Source organism: Eleginops maclovinus, chromosome 7 (assembly GCF_036324505.1).
Source record: "Eleginops maclovinus isolate JMC-PN-2008 ecotype Puerto Natales chromosome 7, JC_Emac_rtc_rv5, whole genome shotgun sequence".
NCBI lineage: Eukaryota > Metazoa > Chordata > Actinopteri > Perciformes > Eleginopidae > Eleginops > Eleginops maclovinus.
Window position 1 is genome coordinate 11,129,871 of NC_086355.1, and position 23,153 is coordinate 11,153,023.

Here is a 23,153-nt window from a genome sequence, read left to right on the forward strand (position 1 = left end):
CAGACGAAAATGTCAGCTGCTTCCAAAACATTCAATCACTGGTATTTTAGAGGTCAACAAACATAGCTCTGCAGCTATCAGAGAACTCTATCAGCAGAAACCACACAAGCTACTATTCAGACAATATATCACCTCCAGGCACTGAAGGATTTTTTCTCAGACCCAGTGCACGTCAGGGTCTCGCATCCCAAAATATTTCCTAAAGGTGAAGAGGGAATAAATGTCACGGTCAGTTTAAGTTGTGCCACACTACAACTTGTTATCACATATTATTTCAGAGATGTGAGACCAAGAAAGAGATTGCTGCCACAGTTTTTCTGTTAGCTACTTGGAAAATACATCTGTAACGTCTGTCTCTGCATCCTCCTCCACACGTAATTTGCAGCTTGTCTGCCTGATGTTACTTTTATCTAATTATCTTCTATACCACTTTTTATATCTTCATATTGCCTTCTTGTTTCAAGTTCTTGTTTTTCTAGCGTAGGGAACTTTTCATAAAGTCACATATGATCTTTTTCAATAATGTAGAAAAATTTCATTGGTGTCAACATAACCAAAGTAGGAGCAACCTGGAATAGAATCAAGTAAAATCTTTCAGCTGCCTTTAAGTCACTTTATTCCAGACTTTGTGGATTGGTGCATTTGCCTGTGTACTCAAATAAGGCAGGCACATACGGTCAGAAATCAGACGGATCAATCAAGCAAACACAGCCAATCTGATTGTATTTGCGTTTTTCTTTAGTTTAGTTCTGCAGATTTGACTAGCTCTGCATTTCCACCATGGACACCAGCATCCCTACTGGAGTGAGATAATTGGTGATCACAAACTCAAATATTTTTGTTCTGTTCACTGTTCATCTGAAGATTCTTCTTCGCTGTCTGAGCAATATCCTCATGCCATAATGCCAGTTTTGACAGCTGCCTCGTCTGTGACTAAGATAGCTACACGACAGCCATGCTAGTGAGCTGATGTCTTCATTAGCAGTGGTTTAGATGCCCCCCCCCCCCTTCCTCAGTCACCAGCAACGACGCTCTGCTGCGCCCATCAGCTCCCATCAGCTTTTCTCTGCGTGTGAGACGCTCCCCAACTGCTGTCGCACTAACTCATGTTGCTAATTAGCTGACAAACACCAAGGGCCTGGCTCATTTACAGCACTACAGTGTTTGTATACATCCATACATCCACAACCACCCACACACACACACACACACACACACACACACACACACACACACACATTTCTTTATTAAACATATGCACATCTGCATTCATATGGCCATCAATATACTCATATATATATTTATATATATATATGAGTATATTGATGCTTATAGTGTATCCAAAATAGAGATCTAATTACCATCCCCCTTTCAGATCCCTGCGGCTACCATGGTAACCGACACCTTGAGAGTATTCCGAGTATAAGCGAAAAAGAAATAATCGTGAATGAACCAGTTATGACTGAAAATAATCTCTGTTTCATCCAATTCATGATCCTTATTAATATGTTTTTTCAGAATTGGTTCCATCATGACTAGTATATAAGGAAATATAAAGCTAATGGAACTCGAGTCTGTGTCTGTCAGAGTGTCTTTCACTCTCATGTGCAGCTTCTCTCTTTCCAAGCAGCTGGTTGATGTGACACTGAGGTAGGCAGGTCTGTCACACATTATCAGACTCCTACAGTGTGACACCAAAGACCTTCAGGCCAGAGTAATGGTCTGCTCCATGTCTACGTAGATGTATATCAATTTTTTTCTACTCCAGAGCACAGGCAGATTCAAACTCATGACGGAGGTAATGAGAGGTCCCATGATGCTTTTATGCAACGTTTTCTTTTATTCATCATCTGGCAGTCTCGGCCTTATAACATAGAGTACAGATGAAGCCATCACAGAAGCTGCTCTTTTTATATCATTTATAGTTTGCAACTTTGAAGGAGAAAATTAACCAGCGGGCAAAAGCACAATATGCCTTTTTGGTGATTTTTGCGGCATTTGAATTGCATGCTACTAACGGGTGTTGATGGGGTGACTTCATCCTGTAATACATTATTGTGAATGCTATTGTGTCCTAGGCTTTTCTCTTTTTATATTGCTTTCTAGTCCAAGATAATCATCCACACTGATTCAATAGGGAAGAAAATTGCTGGTGCCATGAAAGTTTAAATCACTTTCCACCTCCAACCACACTGCAATCAGAAAAGTGAAGCATGTGATTTGCTTTTTTGCATCTGATTCAAAACATTGCTGATTGTGGTGAAGGTGCTTGACAGCTTCACCCACATTTCTGCAGCAGTTTTCCATACTGACTTACCTTATGATATTTATTTTGTTAGTACCAAATTGCGCCGGAAAATGTCCTAAACTATTTCCTACACTGAAATAAATGCGGTCATCTTTTAAATATGTTTTTTATTACTAATTAGAGTTTTAAAATGGAAAACATACCAACCATTGTGGTATGTACAATTTAACACTTACTGAATGTGCTGCTATGTTGTTTTTTATGCTCCTAATAACATAAATATCTCTGCTTTTGATAAGCTGTTTAAAGCAGAGATAGCCAAATTTGCTGCCGTCACAGATAACATGAAAGGCAAACCCCTGGAGAACCTCAAGCAGGAGATATGCGTGTAGCCCGCCAGCATGTTTGCCATGCTTATTTTTGCTTTTCTGTGGGAAAAAAGTAGTAGATTGTGTAAGTATATGGTTCATGGTTTACGGTCAATCTACAGCAGATGTTCCCCTGTTAATAAACTATATAATATAGTGTTCACTGTATATAAACTAAACAAGGAAAGGTATACAATTACATAACTTAACCATCTAGTGGCAACACAAGGTCGCAAACTCTGTACTGGTAGTGGTCTTAAAACAAACCGATGAGGGCTGAGATGCAGGTTTTTACTGTAACAGAACCAGTCTTTCATCCTGAGCATCTCTCTGCCACAGCAGGCCCATTAGGCTTCATGATGCAGTGTGCAGTGATTGGTATTTCTGTTGAGCGGCTTCTCCATCCCGGTGCTGAGCCTCCTGCTGTGTTGGAGATGGTCTGATATCAGAGCAGAAAACACATGAATGAACCTGTACAGTAAGCGAAGCATCACTCAGATAAACACCTCCGAGGATGAACGAAAATCCAATACTTGGTGGAAAAAATTCAATCATACATTTTTTAAGGGGAGATTTGGTTCGGTTTTTCCTCTGCATCCTGCTATGATGTACTCCCCTTCAACCCCATTGTATATGATTAGCATGAATTAAGCTACAATCCCTCCCTCAAAGGTTAATGGCTGTTGCATATCCCAAGCATACTCAATAAGATGACCGTAACACAGCTAAAGGGAAGTTCATAAATTAACTTTATTTTAAATGCTCTGTGTCATCAAAACTGGCAGCTGGGTTTGCACTAATGGCGAGAGGGTGGTTGCACCTTTGATGTGGTAATAAGCTGTTTTGATTTCTGTGTGTCAAGCATGTTTTAACGGTGAGAGGCATTCCCAACAGCCACTACTTCAAAATCAATTAAAACTCCTTTGCTAACAGCCCTGCTTGGTTCAGAAGAACGGAAAATAATTCTCCCAATGCCCCTCTCTCACTTATACACTCACAATCATTTGAAGAATGTGGTCCAAGGAGAGTGTATATATGAAGCCTGGGGATGTGAGAGTTAGCCCTGGATTGGAATAGTTTTGCTGCTTTCAAACATTATCTTTACTGCATGTGTGCGCCTCACAACTGGCTTGCAGTAAAGCCTGTATGAATGGGACATGGGCCAACTTGGCAAATACAGTGGTTTTGCAGATGTATTCATCAGTGCATTTGCAATGTAGAGAATTGATTTCATGTACATTGAAACTGTTGTTGACTAAGGGGTTAAAGCAAATCTACAGTATGTTCCTCTGACAAAAACAACAAGAGGAAATTAGATTTTTATCAGCTCATCAGCCAAATAATCCAAGCCTAATCTATCAACAGCAATCTGATTAGTTATTTCCCTGAACTTCCCGTAGACCTTATAAAACTTTCAACAACCATCCATTTAAACGTGTCATATGTTTGAACTAATAAAAGACACATGCCTCAACTATACTCGTTGACTCCAAATACCCTTTTGATTTAAAATGATAAAATGTTTGCAAATGAAAGTCCATTTACAGCAGAAGCAACGTTACAAGCTGTAATTATTTTTTCTTCAACAGCTTTTGGCGTTAAGGTTTGAATCCAATAATCAATACAGACCCAGAAAAAATGATTTCTGGTTTCATGGCATAAGATAAGGATGCCTGGCTTGCAAAATACATGTCATGATTTTGCGCTCGCTATTGCACAACTGTTCACAGTATGATGTGCATGCCGTCTGCATGTCCACACATGTTGATATTTTGCAGCATGTCTCATTCTACAGAACATAGCTTCACCAACACGACAGGAGTAAACTGTGTTTAAGAATGCTCAAGGACATGCAAAGTCCACATGAACGTTGGTGTCAAAAGCAAAGAAGGCTCAAGGGCATGTCAGGGAAAGTGTTTGGCAATGGACTGCAAGCATGGGATATAATTTGTTTCACTGGCTTAGGTTTGTATATGTTCTTTACTGCTGTTTGTGAGCTTCTGCTACTTTGTGCGTGTCTACTTACACGTGCAAATTAATATGCAAGTGTGTTTGTTTAAGAAAGTGAAGTGCATGACTCAGCCCGAGGTAGGTAGGCAGCTCATGTTTCTTCTTTTTGGCAGGTGGCATAGATTAGATAAGGCTGACCTAATCATTTAATAAGCCGTTAGCTTTACCTCTCTTTTACTCTCATCTCCCATCTCAATGGTTTGATTAAGTATCTCTGCACATATTGCTTTAATCCAAATCAAAATAATAGAATATCATCTTCTATTGTGAATACATTGTTCATGTTATAGGTCAGTTAGAACAAGCATTTAGATGGATAGCTAGATAAAAGGTCCTTATATGAGTCAATGGCTGCTCTCCAAATTAATTGTGTAACTTATTGTATGTCATGGCCATCAATAGCTGAGTGTAACCTAAAACCGGCACAGGTGTCCCATCTCAGATTTCAATCCCAGAGATGATGTCACCTAGTTGTTTTCAGAACTGGTAAAGTGATACAACTATACAAGTTCATGACCGTGGCATTTTTGTAATGTGCTAGATTTTCAGAAGTTTAGGAGTTTGCTGAAGGACATTAGGACAGACATTGTTGCAGATTAGGGAACCACAATACTCCTTTATGACAACTAAGGTCACATATTGCATTATAGTGTTTAAATGCATTCATATGTGTTGTTTTATATTTTTACAATCCCGGCCTTGCCCATGAGTACAGAGACAAGTATAAATGGTTTTCTGTCAGTTAGCCTTGCGATGGAATCAAAATTTGTACAGGATTTTTCTATTCCTTGTTCCCCAATTGCATAGAATGAATCCTCCCTGTGACACTGGTCAAGTGTTAGGCCAGTGGAGGAAAAAAAAATCTAACTTCCTGTAAGACTCAGTCACTAATTGTGAGAAACTTTTCTATATTAAATAATTGCCACTGAATGCCCTCATATGAAACCTTTCTCACTATATATCTCTTTCACACACAAACACCATGTCTGACACAGATTTGACCTTTTCACTAATTAGACTGCAGCTCATAGGTTAACAGTCTAAGGACCACTGTTCTTCAATGAAAAAGTGTTGTGTCTCGCTTGATTTCCCCTCTTTGGTTGTCCCTCCCCTTGACCTGATTAACTGCCCCGCCCTTATCGTTTACACCTGTGTTCACCTTGCATATTTAAGCTGTGTTTGTCTCTGTGCCGAGTGCCAGATCGTTTTGAGTTTCCACCACGCTAGTTTGCGTATGCTTAAAATTTTTGTGACTATGGAATATTACCTCTAGTAAAAAACCTTTTTTGGAAACTCTTTTTGTGTTGAGTCGTGCATTTGGGTTCTATCATTTTATTGTGCCCCAGCCGTAACAAAAAGCACATAGGGATTATATAATTATTGTTGAATGCCTTTCATTCCATGTTAAGCAGTGTCAGACTTGTGTTTAGCATTTGTCAGCAGCCTCGTGAACCCAGGTTGGATAATTAATGTTGTTTGAGTATTAGTCTAAAAGAGAGGCAACAGAAATCTCTCGGAATAAACCTGAGATTTTCCGGATGAAATCCCTTTAACTACTGCTTTTAAATTCTTAACTACCCTGTAATTTCACTTCACTGCCACCTCAGTAAAATGAACCTGTACTGCAACCGAATAAAATAATGTCATCTTCTTCAGTTTATTAGTTCAATTATTCAAATTATCTATCGACACAATGTAAAAGAAAATGATGTGGGTGATTAATACTATAATGTATCCATTAAAGTAAGACTTATACAATTTAACAAGCAGTTCCCCCCTTTTTTTCATGTTGAAAATTCTTAGTAACCCAGTGGTTTGTCTGTGCCTCCAAAAAGCTTATTTTGTCCTACAGACTTCCTCTTACTGCCGTGCGTCATGTGATTTTTACAGAGGTGTGCTGAGAATTTGTTTCCTTGTTCTGCATACACAAAGCAAAAGCTCCAGTAAGTGTGACCATGAAAAGCAAATGATGTTCCAGCCTGTAGTTGATAGATAGCATCTGCTTTGTTGTTGTTACCCAGCAGCAAAAAAGGACAAGCCTGTACCTGCGAGGGATGATGATGAAATGTGTGCATGTTATGTAATGTGGTTTGTGTTTTGGGGCGTAAAGTTGAGCAATGTTCACAGTGTCTCTAAGCTCACCTTGATACCCTTTGCCTTCATGAGCTATTCCCTGAGAATACAGTGTCCGCATGCGTGCTTCCGCATGCTTTTGTAATTCACTTTGTCCAGTACATGACAAATGAATAATGTATGACATTCAGCTGTGTTTGCGGGTTGGCAACACCCATATAATCACAATGAGAAAGAAAGACAAAGACAGACAGACGGAAAGAACAAGGGAGATTTATGCAACACAAATGTGTGAACCTTGCTGAAATTATTTTTAATGAAGATCCAAGATAATTAGTTCTGCCTCATGCAACAAAAGAACAAGTGGACACAGCTGTCCTTCTTCATGACACAGGAGGATTTTATCCACACCGCTGCAAAAATAAGCTATAATTGTATTGGACTTATTGTTGTTATTCAGTGTGGCCTGGTGGCTTTGCTGCTGACACTGTCTGTGCATTAACAACTAAAGTAACAGTGTTATAGTAGTTAAGCCTATCCAGGCTAGGCAAAAGGATTTAATGTTGCTCAGATGTTCACACGCTTGTTCACTATCCTCAAAAGCCTTTAATTGTCACACGCATCTACAGTACTCATTTACTATGAACTAAATATATAGGATATACAGTATCTTAAAACCACATGCCAGCAAATGATAACACACATTGCAGGTTGCTTTATGTGGTTGAAGCAGTGTCAGCTTTGCTGTCATTTGAGAAGAAAGGAGAATTAAATAAAGATAATTTAGTGTTGTTATGACCACCTGCATAGGTAGAAGGAGAGAGGACATTTTGCTAAAGTGTAGTAATTACTGCAAAACTTGTTTGCTATTGAAATCCTCTGCCTCATGCCAATGCATGTAAACTAGGTGTCTACTGCGAAGTTACTCTTTAACAATGAATAACAAAACATTACCTTCCAAACACATGTGTGCACTTAGAAAAAAGGGACATGCAGTCAGACACACACTTGAATACTGGTACATATAATTATAAAGCAATCATGGCAAACAGAGCTTTCAAGTGGAGCGAAAAGAAGTCTGAGTGCATGAAGCACAGAAATGACAAAGAAATGGAAAAGGGCTATCATAAGTGAAGGATTAAATCGGACACTGACGGATAGACGGTAAGAAAAAAGAAGTTATTTCATATTAATACTCTACATTAAGAGCCCATATGATGAATAATTAATCTGTTAAAAAATGTAGCGATTTATGCTCCTTGCAGGCTAATGCAAGTTAAAATAAAGCTCTGACTGCGGGTATGAATATCTACACCATACGTTTGGTGTGCAGGACTGTACGTTTGAATAACTGATTTGTAGCTTTTTTTAAAATACAGCTAGCGACACTTTACATCAAAATGACATCTCTGACTGCATCAGCCTGAGCTGTAATCAAAGGTTATCCGACAATGCAGTGTGTAATCTTCTGAGCCAATGTGAAGTGTGGCATGAGAAATTGGAGAGTATTACTTTGACTCTGCAGTGACTCAGCTCACATTAAATCCTAGATAGAAGGGTGGCACTCTTAAATCTGGTTGGTCCCAGCTGGAGATTTTTGCCTTCTGCCTGTCAGTCGGCTGACTGTCAAAACCCATAGCATATATGACAATATGTGAGGTTGGTACCTGTGACTATACACTCTGCATGCAGCCATGGCCCTCTAGCACAAGCATACCTACCACGTGTGTTTGTATTAGGAGAAATGTTGGATTGTAAATGTGTCCATATTTGTTGATGGATTGCAAGTTGTTTTGGAAAAAAGTGGTTCTCCCCATAACCAAGTCTACACTTCTACCTTACAACCACAGCTTTACCTATGTTTTTTAAAGGTAAAGCACATGTTGCAACATACAATTTGTTTTACGTTGGTCTTTGCTTATCTTTACCGAACTACATTATTTCCAAATCCCTCCCTCGCCTTTTCTCTTCCAATAGTTTTAGGGAAGCCTCTTAGAATAAATATTACCACAAGGAATTTGAAATGTTTTTTTTACACTGCTTTTTGACTCTATCAGAACAAAAAGCTTTTGTTTATTTATTTATAGTTTCTATTTTGTTTCAGATGATTCGTGTAACAGGGCACATTGTGTTCTCTGTGCAGCTGAGCTCACTGTTGTGATTCTTCAACAAAGCAGGTTCCATGTGATTCCATGTTTGTTTGGTACATATGTTTTCTCATGGACATTTCATGTTTAGTTTGATGTGACATCATGACATGTGCCATCTGTATGGGCAGATTTGCATTAACGTATTCATTTGAATATGAATGTGTGTATGCTTGTCTATGAACTCACTCCACATACTCCAGTGTAAAACTGACATGAGACTGGAGAAAAATACACAGAGATATGGAATCCATAATTGATATACATTGGGGACATATTATGAAAATGTGTGTATGATGAAATAAGTGTACAAATCTCTCTCTTTCTCCTTAACCTTTCTCTTTAACACTGCTGACAGCAGCTCAACTGTTACGTTATTGAAATATTAAGATTTATTTAGTTTTTTTTATGAATAAGCAGCCCTTAAAAAGTGTTGTACAATTACGAAATATACCAGTTAAGAAAAAAGGCTTTAGCTATCAACAATTTTGATGGACCCTGTTATGAAGTGCACACAGTGCAGACTTCTCTGTTTCCATGGAGACCTATTGTGATCCCCAGTACCCACTACACTTGCAAACATTCCTCTAAAGCATTTTTTTTCTCCCAGCAAACAACCCTATGAATAGTTGCCAAAACTGGCATGAGGGGTCAAAGGGGATGTTGTCTTCAGGGCTGTCATGATGCTGCGCTCAAACAACATTACAGTTGTCTTTTAGCTGCCTGCCTGTGAAAACTGTGCCATCACTCGTCCAGGTGATAAGGAGTCTATGGAGAACTGAGCTAAATTTAGGTGCAGAAATATGTAGACCAGGTGTAATGCACATGGCCTACCTAGCCAGCTCTGCATTAATTCAGTTGCGTTGGACCTGAATAGTCCTTTAGAGAAGCTGAACCAATAGCCCACGTGCTTGATACAAGTGAATAATAACATTCTGACTTACATTTGGATGACAGCAATGTCTGCTAAAGCCTTTTCTGTATACAAACATGCTAAAAGTGGCCTCTCTTAATCTGTTAATGTGAGGGGGGCTGAATAGATCTTCATTTAATTTAACAGTTTGTTCAACAGTTTTTCAGATGTGAGTTTACAGTTCAATAGCATACCATATTGTGTAAACATCTTTCTTAGTGCATTGTGTTTTAACTAAGCTAAAGTTCATCCGCACAATAAAAGGGTAAAAGTAATTTTACTGCTTCCAAAAAAGGTTTTTCATGCTGTATTCTGGCAGTGTTCGGAACATGCAATTCACAGTTGAAAAAGAGAATGCCAGATGGGTCCATTGCAATTACTTTTTTGTATGCACATGCAAAAGCCTGCTCATTTATTTATGTAATACAAAGAAGTGCATTTTGGGTTGTGTCAATATTTCTGGCATTTCCAGAAAGCGACACTCCTAATTTCACTTCAACTTCCCATCAAAGTAACATTTTCTCTATGTGCTTCTTTTTATTTCGCTTCAAACCTCCATACACCCTGTCTATTTTGAGATACTCCTAATATTGCAACACAGAGTCTTGCAAATCAATAAATAAACTGCACTTTCCAAAGTAATGCTTGGTTTGGCTTATGATTTGAATCAAAGAGGGATTATTTTTTAATTTGCATTCTCTGAAAAGTGAATTATAATGTGTTGAATGAGAAAGAAAAAAAAATGTGTGCGGATATTCCCTACAGTTACCAAGCAGCAGAGTGGCACCTTATTATGCTGATTGCCTGTCGTGTGTTTGTCCATGTGTGTGTGTGTGTGTGTGTGTGTGTGTGTGTGTGTGTGTGTGTGTGTGTGTGTGTGTGTGTGTGTGTGTGTGTGTGTGTGTGTGTGTGTGTGTGTGTGTGTGTGTGTGTGAGAAGGTGATATTGGTGATCGGCATTAAAAAAGTAAACACCATAAATTATTTATAAAATGGATGTGTTTATATTCATTTGAAAGACCCTATCATTATGCCATTTTATGTGGAGTATAGTGACATTTTAGTGCCATAATTATTCATGTCAAACGCTGGTTAAACTTTACCCTACAAAATAAAACGCTGAGAAAATTGGTATCTTTAGAGGCTAAATTACAATCCATTCGCTTAACCTATTCAAACCACCGACGACCTGGCCCAGAATTTAAATTCAGAAATGCAAATGTGGCTTCTCCCTTATGCTTTCCCACAGTGGACGATGTCCCACACCGCCGGGGCGTGGTCTTTGAGAGGGGGTGGAGGCAGACAGCACGCTGCTAAGTTTTCAAACTGCCAGGCAAACAAAAGTGAATTGCCAAGCCGGAAGCAGGAAAATAACCTTGGGAGAAGAATCGCTGTGGACTGTTTCTCTCTGGGACCAGGTCACAGCATTTCTCAGACAGATTATAATTATTGTTGGAATGCACGAGTAAAGCATCTTTTTTATGGCTGTTAAGCCGTCTTGCCATTTTTTTGCGCATTTTAGTGCTTTGAATAAGAACACACTGGCTCAGGTGTATTGATAGTACAATTAAAAACCAGTGTTAGGAGTTAGAGAGTGCATTGATTAATCTCATTTATTGTGTCAGAGCACAAAGCCTTGTCTGATTCATCTAGAGCGCCCGCCCATTGGGCTTTCTGCGGAGCGATAGTGGGAGATTGATTATAGTCTCCGGGATTTGCCGTGGAGAAAGCCAGAGCCCGCTAGGACTGAGATTTGCTCTCTCATCAACGAAGGGGGAGGAAAAGCATAGCAAGGACTTATTCCAGTCTGCCTCCACACCGGCAGCACTCTCTCAGAGCCCCTATATGCGTTTAGCCTCTTGTCTTTAGTCAGGTTGTCCAAATACGCGCAAGTCACGCTGGACTTTCGTCTTTTATTTCCGAGGGGGCTGCGCGTGTGTATCGCCTCCGCAGTCTCGGATGCATAGTAAACCGGGAGTGGGTTGGGTCGCCCAGGCGCCTGGCATACGCACAATTCGTCAGTGATAAAGATAGGTGAGGGTGAAATCGAGGGGAAGTCTTCACCCCAGGCTTTTTTTTTCTTTAAATCAGGAGGACACCAGAGAGGTGAGTCGGACACTGGAAAAACCGCCGGACTCACCGGCTGTGGATTTGACGCTGAGGACAAGCACTGGTGGTTTTTGTCATCCGGGATTCGTGGATCTTCTTTACGATTCAGGACCAGCGGTTAACCACAGTATCAAACCCGACCAGACACCCCGTCCTCATCTGAAGGGAATATTACAAGTGGATCTGCGGGGCAACAAACAATGGCAACCGGTGCGCTCCTTTTTGCCTGTGCACTGCTTGGTAAGTAATCTTAAAAAGCTTTGAGTTTTCATCTGTACCGTGAATTTCGACTCTCTGCTGGATGAAAGAGGCACACCTGTATGACACATGTAGGCTACTGTTCATTTCAGTTGGGAGATCAACTAACCTACTAGTCATCATCGTGAGTCAGGTGGAAGTGGGCTACATCGATAATCACTGCAATAATGACGTGTGTGTGTGTGTGTGTATGTGTGTGTGTGTGTGTGTGTGTTGAACTAGGTTAATATGATATTTTGACTTCCAGTCACAGATTAACCCTACACAGTCTGACCTCCTGTGTTTATGATCTGTTCATGTAGACGACCTGCCATTGCCTGTAGTCAAATAACAGTCATACACACATAAAGTGTATATGTTCGCACCCCCTTCAATACAGATTATGTATACACTAGCATCATAGACACACCTGGGTCACACATAACCAACACCCCAGGCTATGAAGTCATCCAGTGGGTGTGAAGACACTCAGTGCGCATTGTGTTGTACAGTAAGCCATCCCTTGGGTTAAATCCACTGTGTGTTCTGTTCTGACACATTTGTAACTTACCTGCAATTTATTGGCTTTCACAGACAATTGCGAGTTCAAGCATGTTACCCAGAGCCTATGCACACACACATACAAACAGTCATACAGGCATGATTGCTGACACACTCATACCCACAGTACATCCTGCCTGTGAACTGTCCCAAACAAACACCAGATGGCCTTTCTGTTCCTGGATGGGGAGGCCTGTCACTGCTGCTGGGGGATAGAGAAGGGGGGCGTGAGTGGGAGTGGAAGTCAGCCCACTGGAGGCCCCCACTTGGCCAAGAGGATTACCAGTCTGTGTCTTGCCTCACGTCCCCTTTCACCACATCAGAATTCACTCTCTCTGGGATTGGGGGCTACAAATGTGTTTTTCCAAAGAAAACGTGAGGTGCTTTGTTCCATGTACAGTAGAGAAGACTGCACACACTATCAATTCAGATCCAATCTCCGTGTAGGCTGGAAAACTGAGGGTTTTCACATTACATAATATCCATGAGTCATGTGGTTAAACGGGATGCAGTTTGAGGTGGTGAAGGACATTTCATGTGTTAGGAAAGAGTTGTTTTATGTGGAGTGTGTGGATCACTGGCACACACCACCAGAGGACTTAGGATACTTTCTAATGCTGTTATGACATATCGCCAGCATTATTGTTGATGCATTAGGATGGGAATTCTCCTTCATGCGATATGCTGTAAAGAAATCCTCCAGAGCTGACAAATTAGTTGATTGACAGAAAATACAATGGCAACTACTTTGATAATGAAATCATTATGGAATGCAAGCTGACAAAATGTTCTGGCTCTGTAGCTTCCAAAATCAAGTGTCTCATGATAGTTCACTGACTTTGCTTGGGGTGGACTGTTGCTCAGACAAAACAAGACGTATGAAGACGTCACGTTGTACTTAGGGACCTTGTTATGAGATTTACGCATACAGCCAAATGTACCCATGTTTAATCAACACACCAAAACCACTAAATCACAATGGCAAAACGCTGATCTGACTAGAGAGCATTTACAGATTTAAAGTGTCTTACGGAAGGACACATAATCCAATAACACACCAATAGTGGGAGTGTATGAATATGCATTTATAGCAATATATTGCCATATCAATTGTTTATCCCACTTTTAGTGTTTACGTATGAGCAGCTGTGTTAATGAGATGCGCTTGGGTCTTTCATTTGTCAGATTCTGCCTCTTGTATCAGCTGGCACATGCATTTGTTCAGAAGGAAGAATAAAACAAGGGTAGATGACAGCTGTATCAGTCATTGTTAAACCCAGAGGTGCTTCGTTTTTTGGCAGGCAAATTTTATATTGGGGTTATATCTGCTGCTGAGTTTGCAACCAGGTGTGAGTTGGTGCGCGAGCATGCTTATTTGTGGCACCGGGGTATATGATATAAAGAATATTAAAGAGTTGCCTGAAGGGAGGAATGTTTATTAGCCGCCCCCACCCCCTGCAGAGTAAAAAAGATGTCCTGCGCTTGTGTGGTGCAACACAGTGTGCTTTTTTTGGGGTGTGCTACTGTTTTTGTAAGAGTGAGTTTGAAACAGGGTGTCAACCTAAAGTACCCAAGACGTCCCAGTTTATATAACTAAATTGAAATGTAATATGTGCGAGGATGGCTGGTTTAACTGTGAAATGCCCGAGTGGTTTCCATTTACTGGGCTGACAGGAGAGCAGCCTCCAGGTGACTGGGTTCAGATGAGCTGCCACTGGTCCGGTTTATAAACTGGTCTCAGAGCAGATTTGTGCAGAGAAGATTTTAAAGCGTATCGCTAACAAGATGCACATTCTGCCACCTGCAGTTATTTCCGTATTTGTCATGATGATGTCATGTTTTATATACATCTCGATTTTCTCTGCCTCCTCAGTAAACCAGGTGCTGTTTTCACCCTGTTCTCACATATCTGAACTCGTTAGGAATGCATTTGCGAAAACCTTTGTCAGATGGTTGGTTGTGAGTGTAGGAAAAATGTTATAAATAATTCATGCAGGGTGGCAAAACTGGGGTGTGTCCTTTTATTCAAAGGAAATCTAATAACCAATACAGACAGAATCATAAAGACAGTTGCATCTTCTTGACATAGTTCAGCTTAAAATTAAACTCAGCTGTAGCAATACAAATTGTTTGACTTTATTATTTCTTCAATGCAGTACTTGCCATTTATTTGCAGGGTATGAGAATATTCCGGGAGGCTTTAAACATGTATCCTGCCAGCATTCATTTTTTGTTTTTTTGTTATTGTGATGAAATTCATTCAAATCAATATGTAGTTAAACTGCATTACCACACAATAATAATAATAATAATAATAGAAATGCATTGGAATAAGAAAATACACTGCTGGCTTGCACAGTTTGATGTTATACAAAACTCAAGACCCCGTACAAAAATAGATGAAAACCAGTGTTTTAGGCTAATCACTTTTGAAAGCGCCTTGTATCTCGCTCATTCTCCTTTTTATATATTTCTGTCTCCCCGTGCTTTCAGTCATCCTTATCTTATAGTGACATTATTGAAGATATTTTTGATCAGTGGTTTCAAGTCAGAAGAGGCACTGAAACAATAGCCTTTTTATCCTGGCTCATTACAGTGCTATTGAGTTGGAAGTTTTAAGGACCTGAAGACCCACCATCAAACTTTGAGTAGAAATCTGTCCCTCTATAATTCCCAATCAAACAACTTGAAGGTACTCAAGAATTCATTTCCTTTATAGGCGTAACTATGGTGCATTCTTCTTTTGAAACGTTTGTGCTGTGGAAAAACAGTAATCGCCACTCAAGTATAGATTTGATTGTTCACGTAGTGCAGTGACAATTCTCACACATTTGAAAGTGGTTAGACAGACCCATTTTATATTTCCGAGTTTTTCATTGAAATGTGTGCATTTGTTATTGTGAAGCCTATAATCAACAGCGAAAGAAGTCTGGGACATGGAAGTGCCAAATAAATGAACCTCACTTATTTCCGTCTAGCTTTTGGTTTATTTCATTGTTTGCATATAGATCTAACTACACCATCTAACAGCTTAAAGCTTACCGGTAAAAGGAAAACATATTACCTTTATATGGTCAGGTCATCTCACAGGGATTTCAAACTTTTCTAGGATTCAAAGCTTGCATTGCCACACCCCAGCCTCTCCAGTGTACCCAATAAGAATGACAGCTGGAGGCTCCCACCCAGAAATAGCAGGGATTTTAGCTTGTGTGTGGTCAGGCTAAAGCGTGTTCTTGCTGTGCATCTTCACTCAGCTGTTGCTACACTGGGAATGCTTTCAATGTGTTGTATCGCTCAGCTGACACAACAGCGAGTGCAGTCTAGACAGTGAGGAAAAGTACCATAAGTCATTGTCTATCTGTTTGTATAGGCCTAGCTGATACAATATATGCTATTTATATATATATATATCCTACGGAAATGTTTGGCATGTGATTGTCCCAGGTTTTGTCAGTCATTATTTTAGTCTGTTGTTACATCCTGAAGCAGAGCACCTACTTCTCTCTGTTAGGGGAAATACAGGTTTATGCAGCTGTCTGATTGCACTACTACAACCATGTACAAGTGTATACCCATGACAAGATGCCTTTTGTGCTATTGTTTTTTCATATCATAACGTTGTTGACTCAACTGACAGAAAACAAAGGATAGAGAATCAGAAACAAGATTGTCAGCTTGGATATTATCCACCAAATGCGTGGTAGGTTTCAGTAAATATGCATTTAAAGGATGGGTAATAAAAACCAGGCCACACAGAGTTCAGTGTAAGGACTGAGATGTCCTATTGGCAATGGATCAATACAACTGAATGAGGAGTATGCGCTTGCACTTGTGGACTTTGTAGCATCAGGTGCACCAAAAGTCAAGTCAAATACATATTACTAGTGTCTACTATTCACAGGACAAGTAATTGCCTTGTCGTTCAGACTTCACAGTTTGCTACTGAAGTTCACACCCAACTACCACTGCAGTTTTACTCCAACCCCCCTGTCTGCTGTTATCAGTCTTCCTTCTGTTTCTGGGCTCATAAATGTGGAAAGTTATTAGAAAAAAGTAACCTTACTCCAATGGAGCTTTCAGAAGAGATCAAGGAAACTTTAAGATTCTAATGACTTTATTGCTAGCAGAGCAATAAATAAAAATCTCAGAAGTTAGCTTTGAATAATCACCGCTAGTCTTTCATGCGGTGTCTTGTTTTTTTAATGATGATCCTCCCCCGTGACCCAGATCTCTCTCCGATCCACATGGGCAGATGAGTGACTGTGAAGTGAAGCAAACTTCTCGGGGGAGAGTTTCTGCCTGCCACAATGAATCAGGAAAGTTGGAGCCGAGGCAGCGTCTGCTTTGTGTCTGATTTGGACTCTGCAGCCGCACCTCTGGTTTACTGTTAGGCCTGTCCCACATCACAACTACCTGAGATATAGTGGCTGTGCCTTCACACTTGGTCACGCTTGAGATCGTATCTCAGTTTTGTGATAACAACCAAACAACAACCCTTTAGCCATTCAGTTCCCGTTTGTGTTCTCTTGGGCTGATTTGCATGTAACTATGCCTCTCACTCAAACATTGCTCCGGCTACCTCCTCCTCCACCTCCTCCTCCATAGAATAGCCCCTGACCTCCCTCCCCCACTCGTTTCTAAAGAATACTATGCCCATCCCACCTCCTCTTCAAAGAGCTTTAATTAGAAACTGCCTAAAGCTTGATCCAAACCAGATATTTTCATCGTCATTACAGTGTCAGATGAAGAATCTCTGTTTAGCAGCCACATCTACCTTGGGCTGTTTACGAGCACCTTCTTTGCCCAGTTAAAAGACAAACCCACCCCCTTTCCCCTTGGGATTTGGTCTGCTCCTCCCCCCTCTGCTGTTCTGTGCTGAGAGTGATGATGACTGGCCGGCGAGAGAATTCCACTTTACTCCTACACACACACACACACACACCACACACACACAGCCCACAGCGCTCTGAGCTGCTACCCTGCGGTGTAGCCATACTCCCCAGCTCCATGCTTTAGCCTCCACCAGAAGAGATCCTATGCTGGTGAGAAACACACCAGTCAGTGTAACTATGGTGACCGCTCCCCACCTGCACAACGCTGATCCATATTCAGTCGCACGCGCTCAGCTTGGTGTGCGCGTGCAAATGTTTGCATGCACATAAATACCTTTTATTTAATTTCTAAATGCATGTCCCCCCACATTTTTTATAAAAATACAAACTACATCATTAAGAATACTTCACTTACTTTGCCATTTTGTTCTGGTAATGTGCTTCTTTTCTACTTAACACCGAAGACCAAAGAGATGCATGTGTGTGTTTGTTTCTAATTGCTTATGCATAAATGCATGAATTTACAAGCGCATGTTTTTTATTGCCTGAGAGGCACAATGACTGACAATGGCAAAAAAAAGTCTGTTTGAAGAAGACTAATTAATAGTTAATTAGTTTCCTTTCCAATCTGCAGCTTAATGTGCAAACGTGGCAACTGATGAAAGCTGCCAGTCATACAAAAAGTAACCACTGTACATAAAATAGATGCAGCTGTCAAGCTTAATTGTGCACAAGCACAAGATGGATAATGACCGAAGATAACTGAGTTGTTTAATGCACCCGCATTCTTTTTACAACAATTAACACAAACAATCAGACTGCTGTAACAGTTGAAAGGATATGTGCGTGAACTTTTTTTTGTTTTTGTTTCGGGGAGATTTGAAACAGGCTGGCAGGGTGGGGGATGTATGTGTGTGTCTGTGTGAGTGTTTGTGTGTGAGGGCCAGGGTTGGGATGGGCTGGGCAGATGAGGTTAGTGGGGTAGCAGGTGTCCATAGAGTTAATGGAGTTGGCATGTGTGTGTGTGTGTGTGTGTGTGTGTGTGTGTGTGTGTGTGTGTGTGTGTGTGTGTGTGTGTGTGTGTGTGTGTGTGTGTGTGTGTGTGTGTGTGTGTGTGTGTGTGTGTGTGTGTGTGTGTGTGTGTGTGTGTGTGTGTGTGTGTGTGTGTTGTGTGTGTGTGTGTGTGTGTGTGTGTGTGTGTGTGTGTGTGTGTGTGTGTGTGTGTGTGTGTGTGTGTGTGTGTGTGTGTGTGTGTGTGTGTGTGTGTGTGTGTGTGTGTGTTGCCTCTGTCCCCTCTCTTGACTCCATTGTCTCCCACATTGTCATAAACTGAAGTAAACAGTCGGTGAAAAAATGATTGCCACTTCTAACTACTAATCTCAACACTTCTATGTGTTTCATACAGACGGTCCTGCCACATCTTATATGCATCACATCTACTAATTGTAACCATCTGTCACCCTGGGAATGTTTAGCGAGCTTCTAATGACCTACTGAATTGTAGATTTAAAAAGACGGTATGCAAAAATATATAGTTAAAAATGATAAATGATATATATTTATTTTCTTTTTAATGAGATGATATTCTCTAAATGTGAGTGAGAGGCATAGACTGTAGGTTTGAGAAGTTGTCATTGCCTTCAATTCACTCATTATATTCAGGGATTTATGGTAGAATTCAAAAGCCAGTTGACATGGGCTTTCATGATTGAATGATGGAAAGTGTGATTGCCTCCTACATATGGTACTTTTTTCTTTTTCAGGAGCTGTTGAATGATTGCTCAATTTGTTACTGCTGGTTTGAAAAAATGGTTGTATTAAAGTATTGTATAGTAAGCCTTATTTTAGTATGAATAACTGATACAGCTTATTTGTATTTTCATCTGTTACCGACCTGCTATTGCTCAGCCTTATGACTGAAAGTGCAAAAATGAGTTGATCTCAAACCTGTGTTTTTGGACAGAGGCAAAAAAAAGGCAAGAGAGACTTTGCTAAAGCTGCGGTTAATCAGTCTTGCTCACAGCTTCTCTGTGTTTTGAATTATTTATTAATAATAGGGTTGGTAAGAAGCCATATGTGACTATGGTGGTAACTTAGTTATTCTCGGCTCAGGCTGTTGCCTCTGCTGTTGACTCTTGCTGCACTGCTGCAAAGCTAAGTAATAGAGTCATGTAATCATTCTTTATAAAGTTTAAAGGTAATCATGTTAACGTTCCCTCACCTACACGTTTTGGAACAGAGATATAGCATTTTAAAAAACTGTACCTTTACTGGATTAAAAGGAATACATGAAGTTGCGCGTCGCTGTTGAGATATTTTTAATTGCTTGAAAATGTTATTTAAAAGGTTCAGAAGAGTCACATGCATGCTGATTATGTGTTTGAGATCATCAGAGATAAAACAATAAAACTTGAGAGCTGTTTTCCTGCGTGGTCAAACAGGAAGCCGAAGCAGCTGAGGGTGTAGGAGGGAGGATGAAGAGGCAGCTGTTCAACAGAAAAGAATGGATCATTATCTGCTCCTTGTTGTTGACACTATCGACATAGAAAACAGATAGAAGAAAATATGAATCAGCCCACATGGTAAAATCCCATTTCTGCTAGGCAAGCATCATCCCTCTTACTTACATTTCAGATGTAATGGCCGAAGACACCTGCGGTGTACGGAAACACATTAAAACAGATGTACGATTTAGCATTAAAACCCCCTATTGCTTTTATTCTGGTCTCACCAGCTGTTATGAGCAACAGCGCAGGTGGGGTCATGACTGTTGTAGCCCAGGGGGCCAGTAAATTAATACTAGTTAGCATAGTGAGAGCAAAAGACAGCATGACCAAGTTGTGAAAAATCAGGAATCCCTGTTAAGAGCTGTAGACATTGATCTGATTCACCAAAATGATAACTTGATATGGACTACAGGTATTGAATGGCACAGGACAGAAAGCAAAAACATTCATGGCTCATGTTTTCCCATCTCATTTGTCACTGTAAAGTTGCCAGGCAAACAGAACAGCAGAGACGTCAGAAAGTTACTGATCGCAGCCAAGAAAAAGTCCAGCAAATGAGCGCACACACAAGAGTAGGATCAGTCTTCTCTTCTAACTCTCGGCAAGAAAGAGAATAAGTGGATTTCCCAAACTAGCGATCTATGTAAAAACTCTTCTGTCCCAGTTCCAAAAAATAGGGAGAGAACAGAACTATGCTAAATAAAGCATTTGCATGTAAACTCTTTGCAATCCAGCTAAAGAGGCTGGTTTTGAGAGAGCATAAATGTGTAGTGCATTCCTGTACCATACATGAGTAGATCTGTTTTTTATTCTCTCTTTGCCCTCCGGGTGCTTTCTAAAGCTATGAAATGTATGATGGGTAGTCCTCTCTCATACTGCTGGCTTACAAAAACTCCCCTAGTGATTTTTCCCTCCATGTAACTGTTCTTATCTTGTAAGCCCTGCATATACCACTAACATCACCTGGCTCTCTGTACTTGAGCTATAAAAATATAAAATAGTGACAGTATATCTACTTCATCTTCCCACTCTGAACGCTCCTGCACTCTCTTGTTCTCAGAGCTGTGCGGATGTAATGGGCAGTTGTTGTAAATGTTTGTCAGTTGTTAGAGCGGCCTGGCTGCCGGCCTGTCTATCTTGCCATCTAATGGAAGTTAGAACACTTAGTCTCCCGTTCTCGCTGTGTTGCTCCATGTCAGACCCTCAAACACAGAGCCTCACACCTGTTTCACCACTGACAGGTTTCCAGCCTTGAACACTGACATCATTTAGCTTTTTCTTCAGCACCGAAAAAGAAACCAAACATGCACTCTCAATCATTTGTCTTTTAAAACAGCCCACTTAATAACTCTGCAGTGAATACGGGAGTTGTTGAAGTGTTTGAAGCCGGCAAAAGGGTCAGAGTTTGTTAATGACAGCCTCTGCTACACTGATTTCTACATTCTGACGCAGATGTTGATTATCACCACGGGTAGGACAAGGAGTGTAAAAAGCATGAGAGAATGAGGCCTGAATTGTAATTTTTGCCCAGAGTCCATTTATCAAAGATCCAAGAATAAAGAAAATGGTTGGAAGAAAGAGTAGGAATTCTCATCACTCTATTACATGGTTTACATTAAGATGGCTTGTATAATGAGTGAGCTGCCAAATATTCAGTTTCTTGCTCAAGGGTAATATGTGTTTATTCTCAGCATTAGCACACATTCTCTAATGTTCAATTTTAAATGAAGAAGACGAGAAGAACTTAAAGAAAAGGCATTTATAATCAAGCAGTGTCCAATATAATGAAGCACATTACAGGTTTATTTTTTTGCACGATTTTAGGCAACATTGGTATTGCACCATGTCCATATTGCCTATACATGTTAACGTTCCCTTACATTATTATGTTTCCTCTTTCTCCCGCTTTCATCTGTCTCCATCCAGTTTTCCCTCATCTTGGAATCTCTCCGTCTCCTTCACACTCGTGCTCTCTCTGGTAATGATGTTAACAGGGTCAAATGCTTTTGGGGGCCTAGAGGGAGAAAAATGTTGAGTGATTTTGGAGCACGGTTAACCAGGGCCTAGATGTGCGGAGAGGGAAATTCTCTTTTGTATTTAATCTTCCTCCAGCATTTAGTTTTCTCTGTCAAGTACGTATGTACATCATATAAGTCAGTGGTAGGCTTGTCTATTCACTTAATTCTGTGCATTCCAGTAGTGTTCAGCCCCCTGGAGCCAGCTGTCTTTCTCTCTTTAGCTTCCTTCTTGCGCCTCTTTTTCCTCTCTTCTCACCATGCAATCCTTTCCTCTGCTCATCACCACCTCGCAGAATAGACATTTTCACAAGATTTCAGATCTGTGGGATGGGTCTGAACTTCCCCTTGGGGAGATAGGACATTGACTCAGTCCATTTTTTTAATGTCTAGCAAGCATGTTCATAATTAATTCATATTTCACTTGCTGGAGTTGCTTCAGCTGACCCGCTCTTAAACTTTCCCCCAAAAAGTTTTTGTATAAAAGTTTGAGGTAGAGGACTTGCTTTTCATACACATTATTAAGGGTAGACAACACCTTGACACGTATCATCCAACAATCTTGAAATTGTGAACTGTATGTCTTGTTTTTAAGCCCCTAAAAATATTGTTTCCAAATATGGTTTAGGCTGCTTGCCATACAATGTCACAGCAACCCTACATATCTGATAGACCTGTTGGCAAATCTTGATTGGTACATGCATGGCTTTGTAAAAAGTCACATAGGCTACATTAATGCAACATAATGAAAACCATTTTCACTTATGTGGTGACACTTGTGTTTTATGCCAACCAAAGCACTTACAGTGAGAAGATGATTGCAAGAAAATCTTTATGGCTTTTTAAAGGAGACTTGTCACATGATTTATGAGGAGATGTGATCAGTAATTGGACACTTCTGTAAATGTTGATTCTACCAAATAATTTGTCGAACATAAATCAATGTTTTTATTCCTTTCAATGACTAACTAATATGCATGTGAAAAACCTCTAGATAATGCTTTCCTTTCATTCAGAGGGACTGTGTTTGTGAATGAGGTGATGCCCAATGCAAATTCAAACCAGCAGGAGTAATCTATAAGAGATCTATTTTTCTTCATATACATCCTGTTTTCACCAGTATCAGAACACAAA

The 23,153-nt window shown here is 40.3% G+C and overlaps 1 protein-coding gene across 1 annotated transcript in view; it reads left to right on the top strand.

Annotated features, from left to right (window-relative positions):
• Window positions 1-11,120: 11,120 nt before the first annotated feature.
• The window catches only part of LOC134867126 (immunoglobulin superfamily member 3-like), a 67,146-nt gene continuing 55,113 nt past the window's right edge, over window positions 11,121-23,153 (top strand). Inside the window, 1 exon segment of the mRNA XM_063887468.1 lies at window positions 11,121-12,107. Within this exon segment, the coding sequence (XP_063743538.1) occupies window positions 12,068-12,107 (40 nt within the window). The 5' untranslated portion in view covers window positions 11,121-12,067.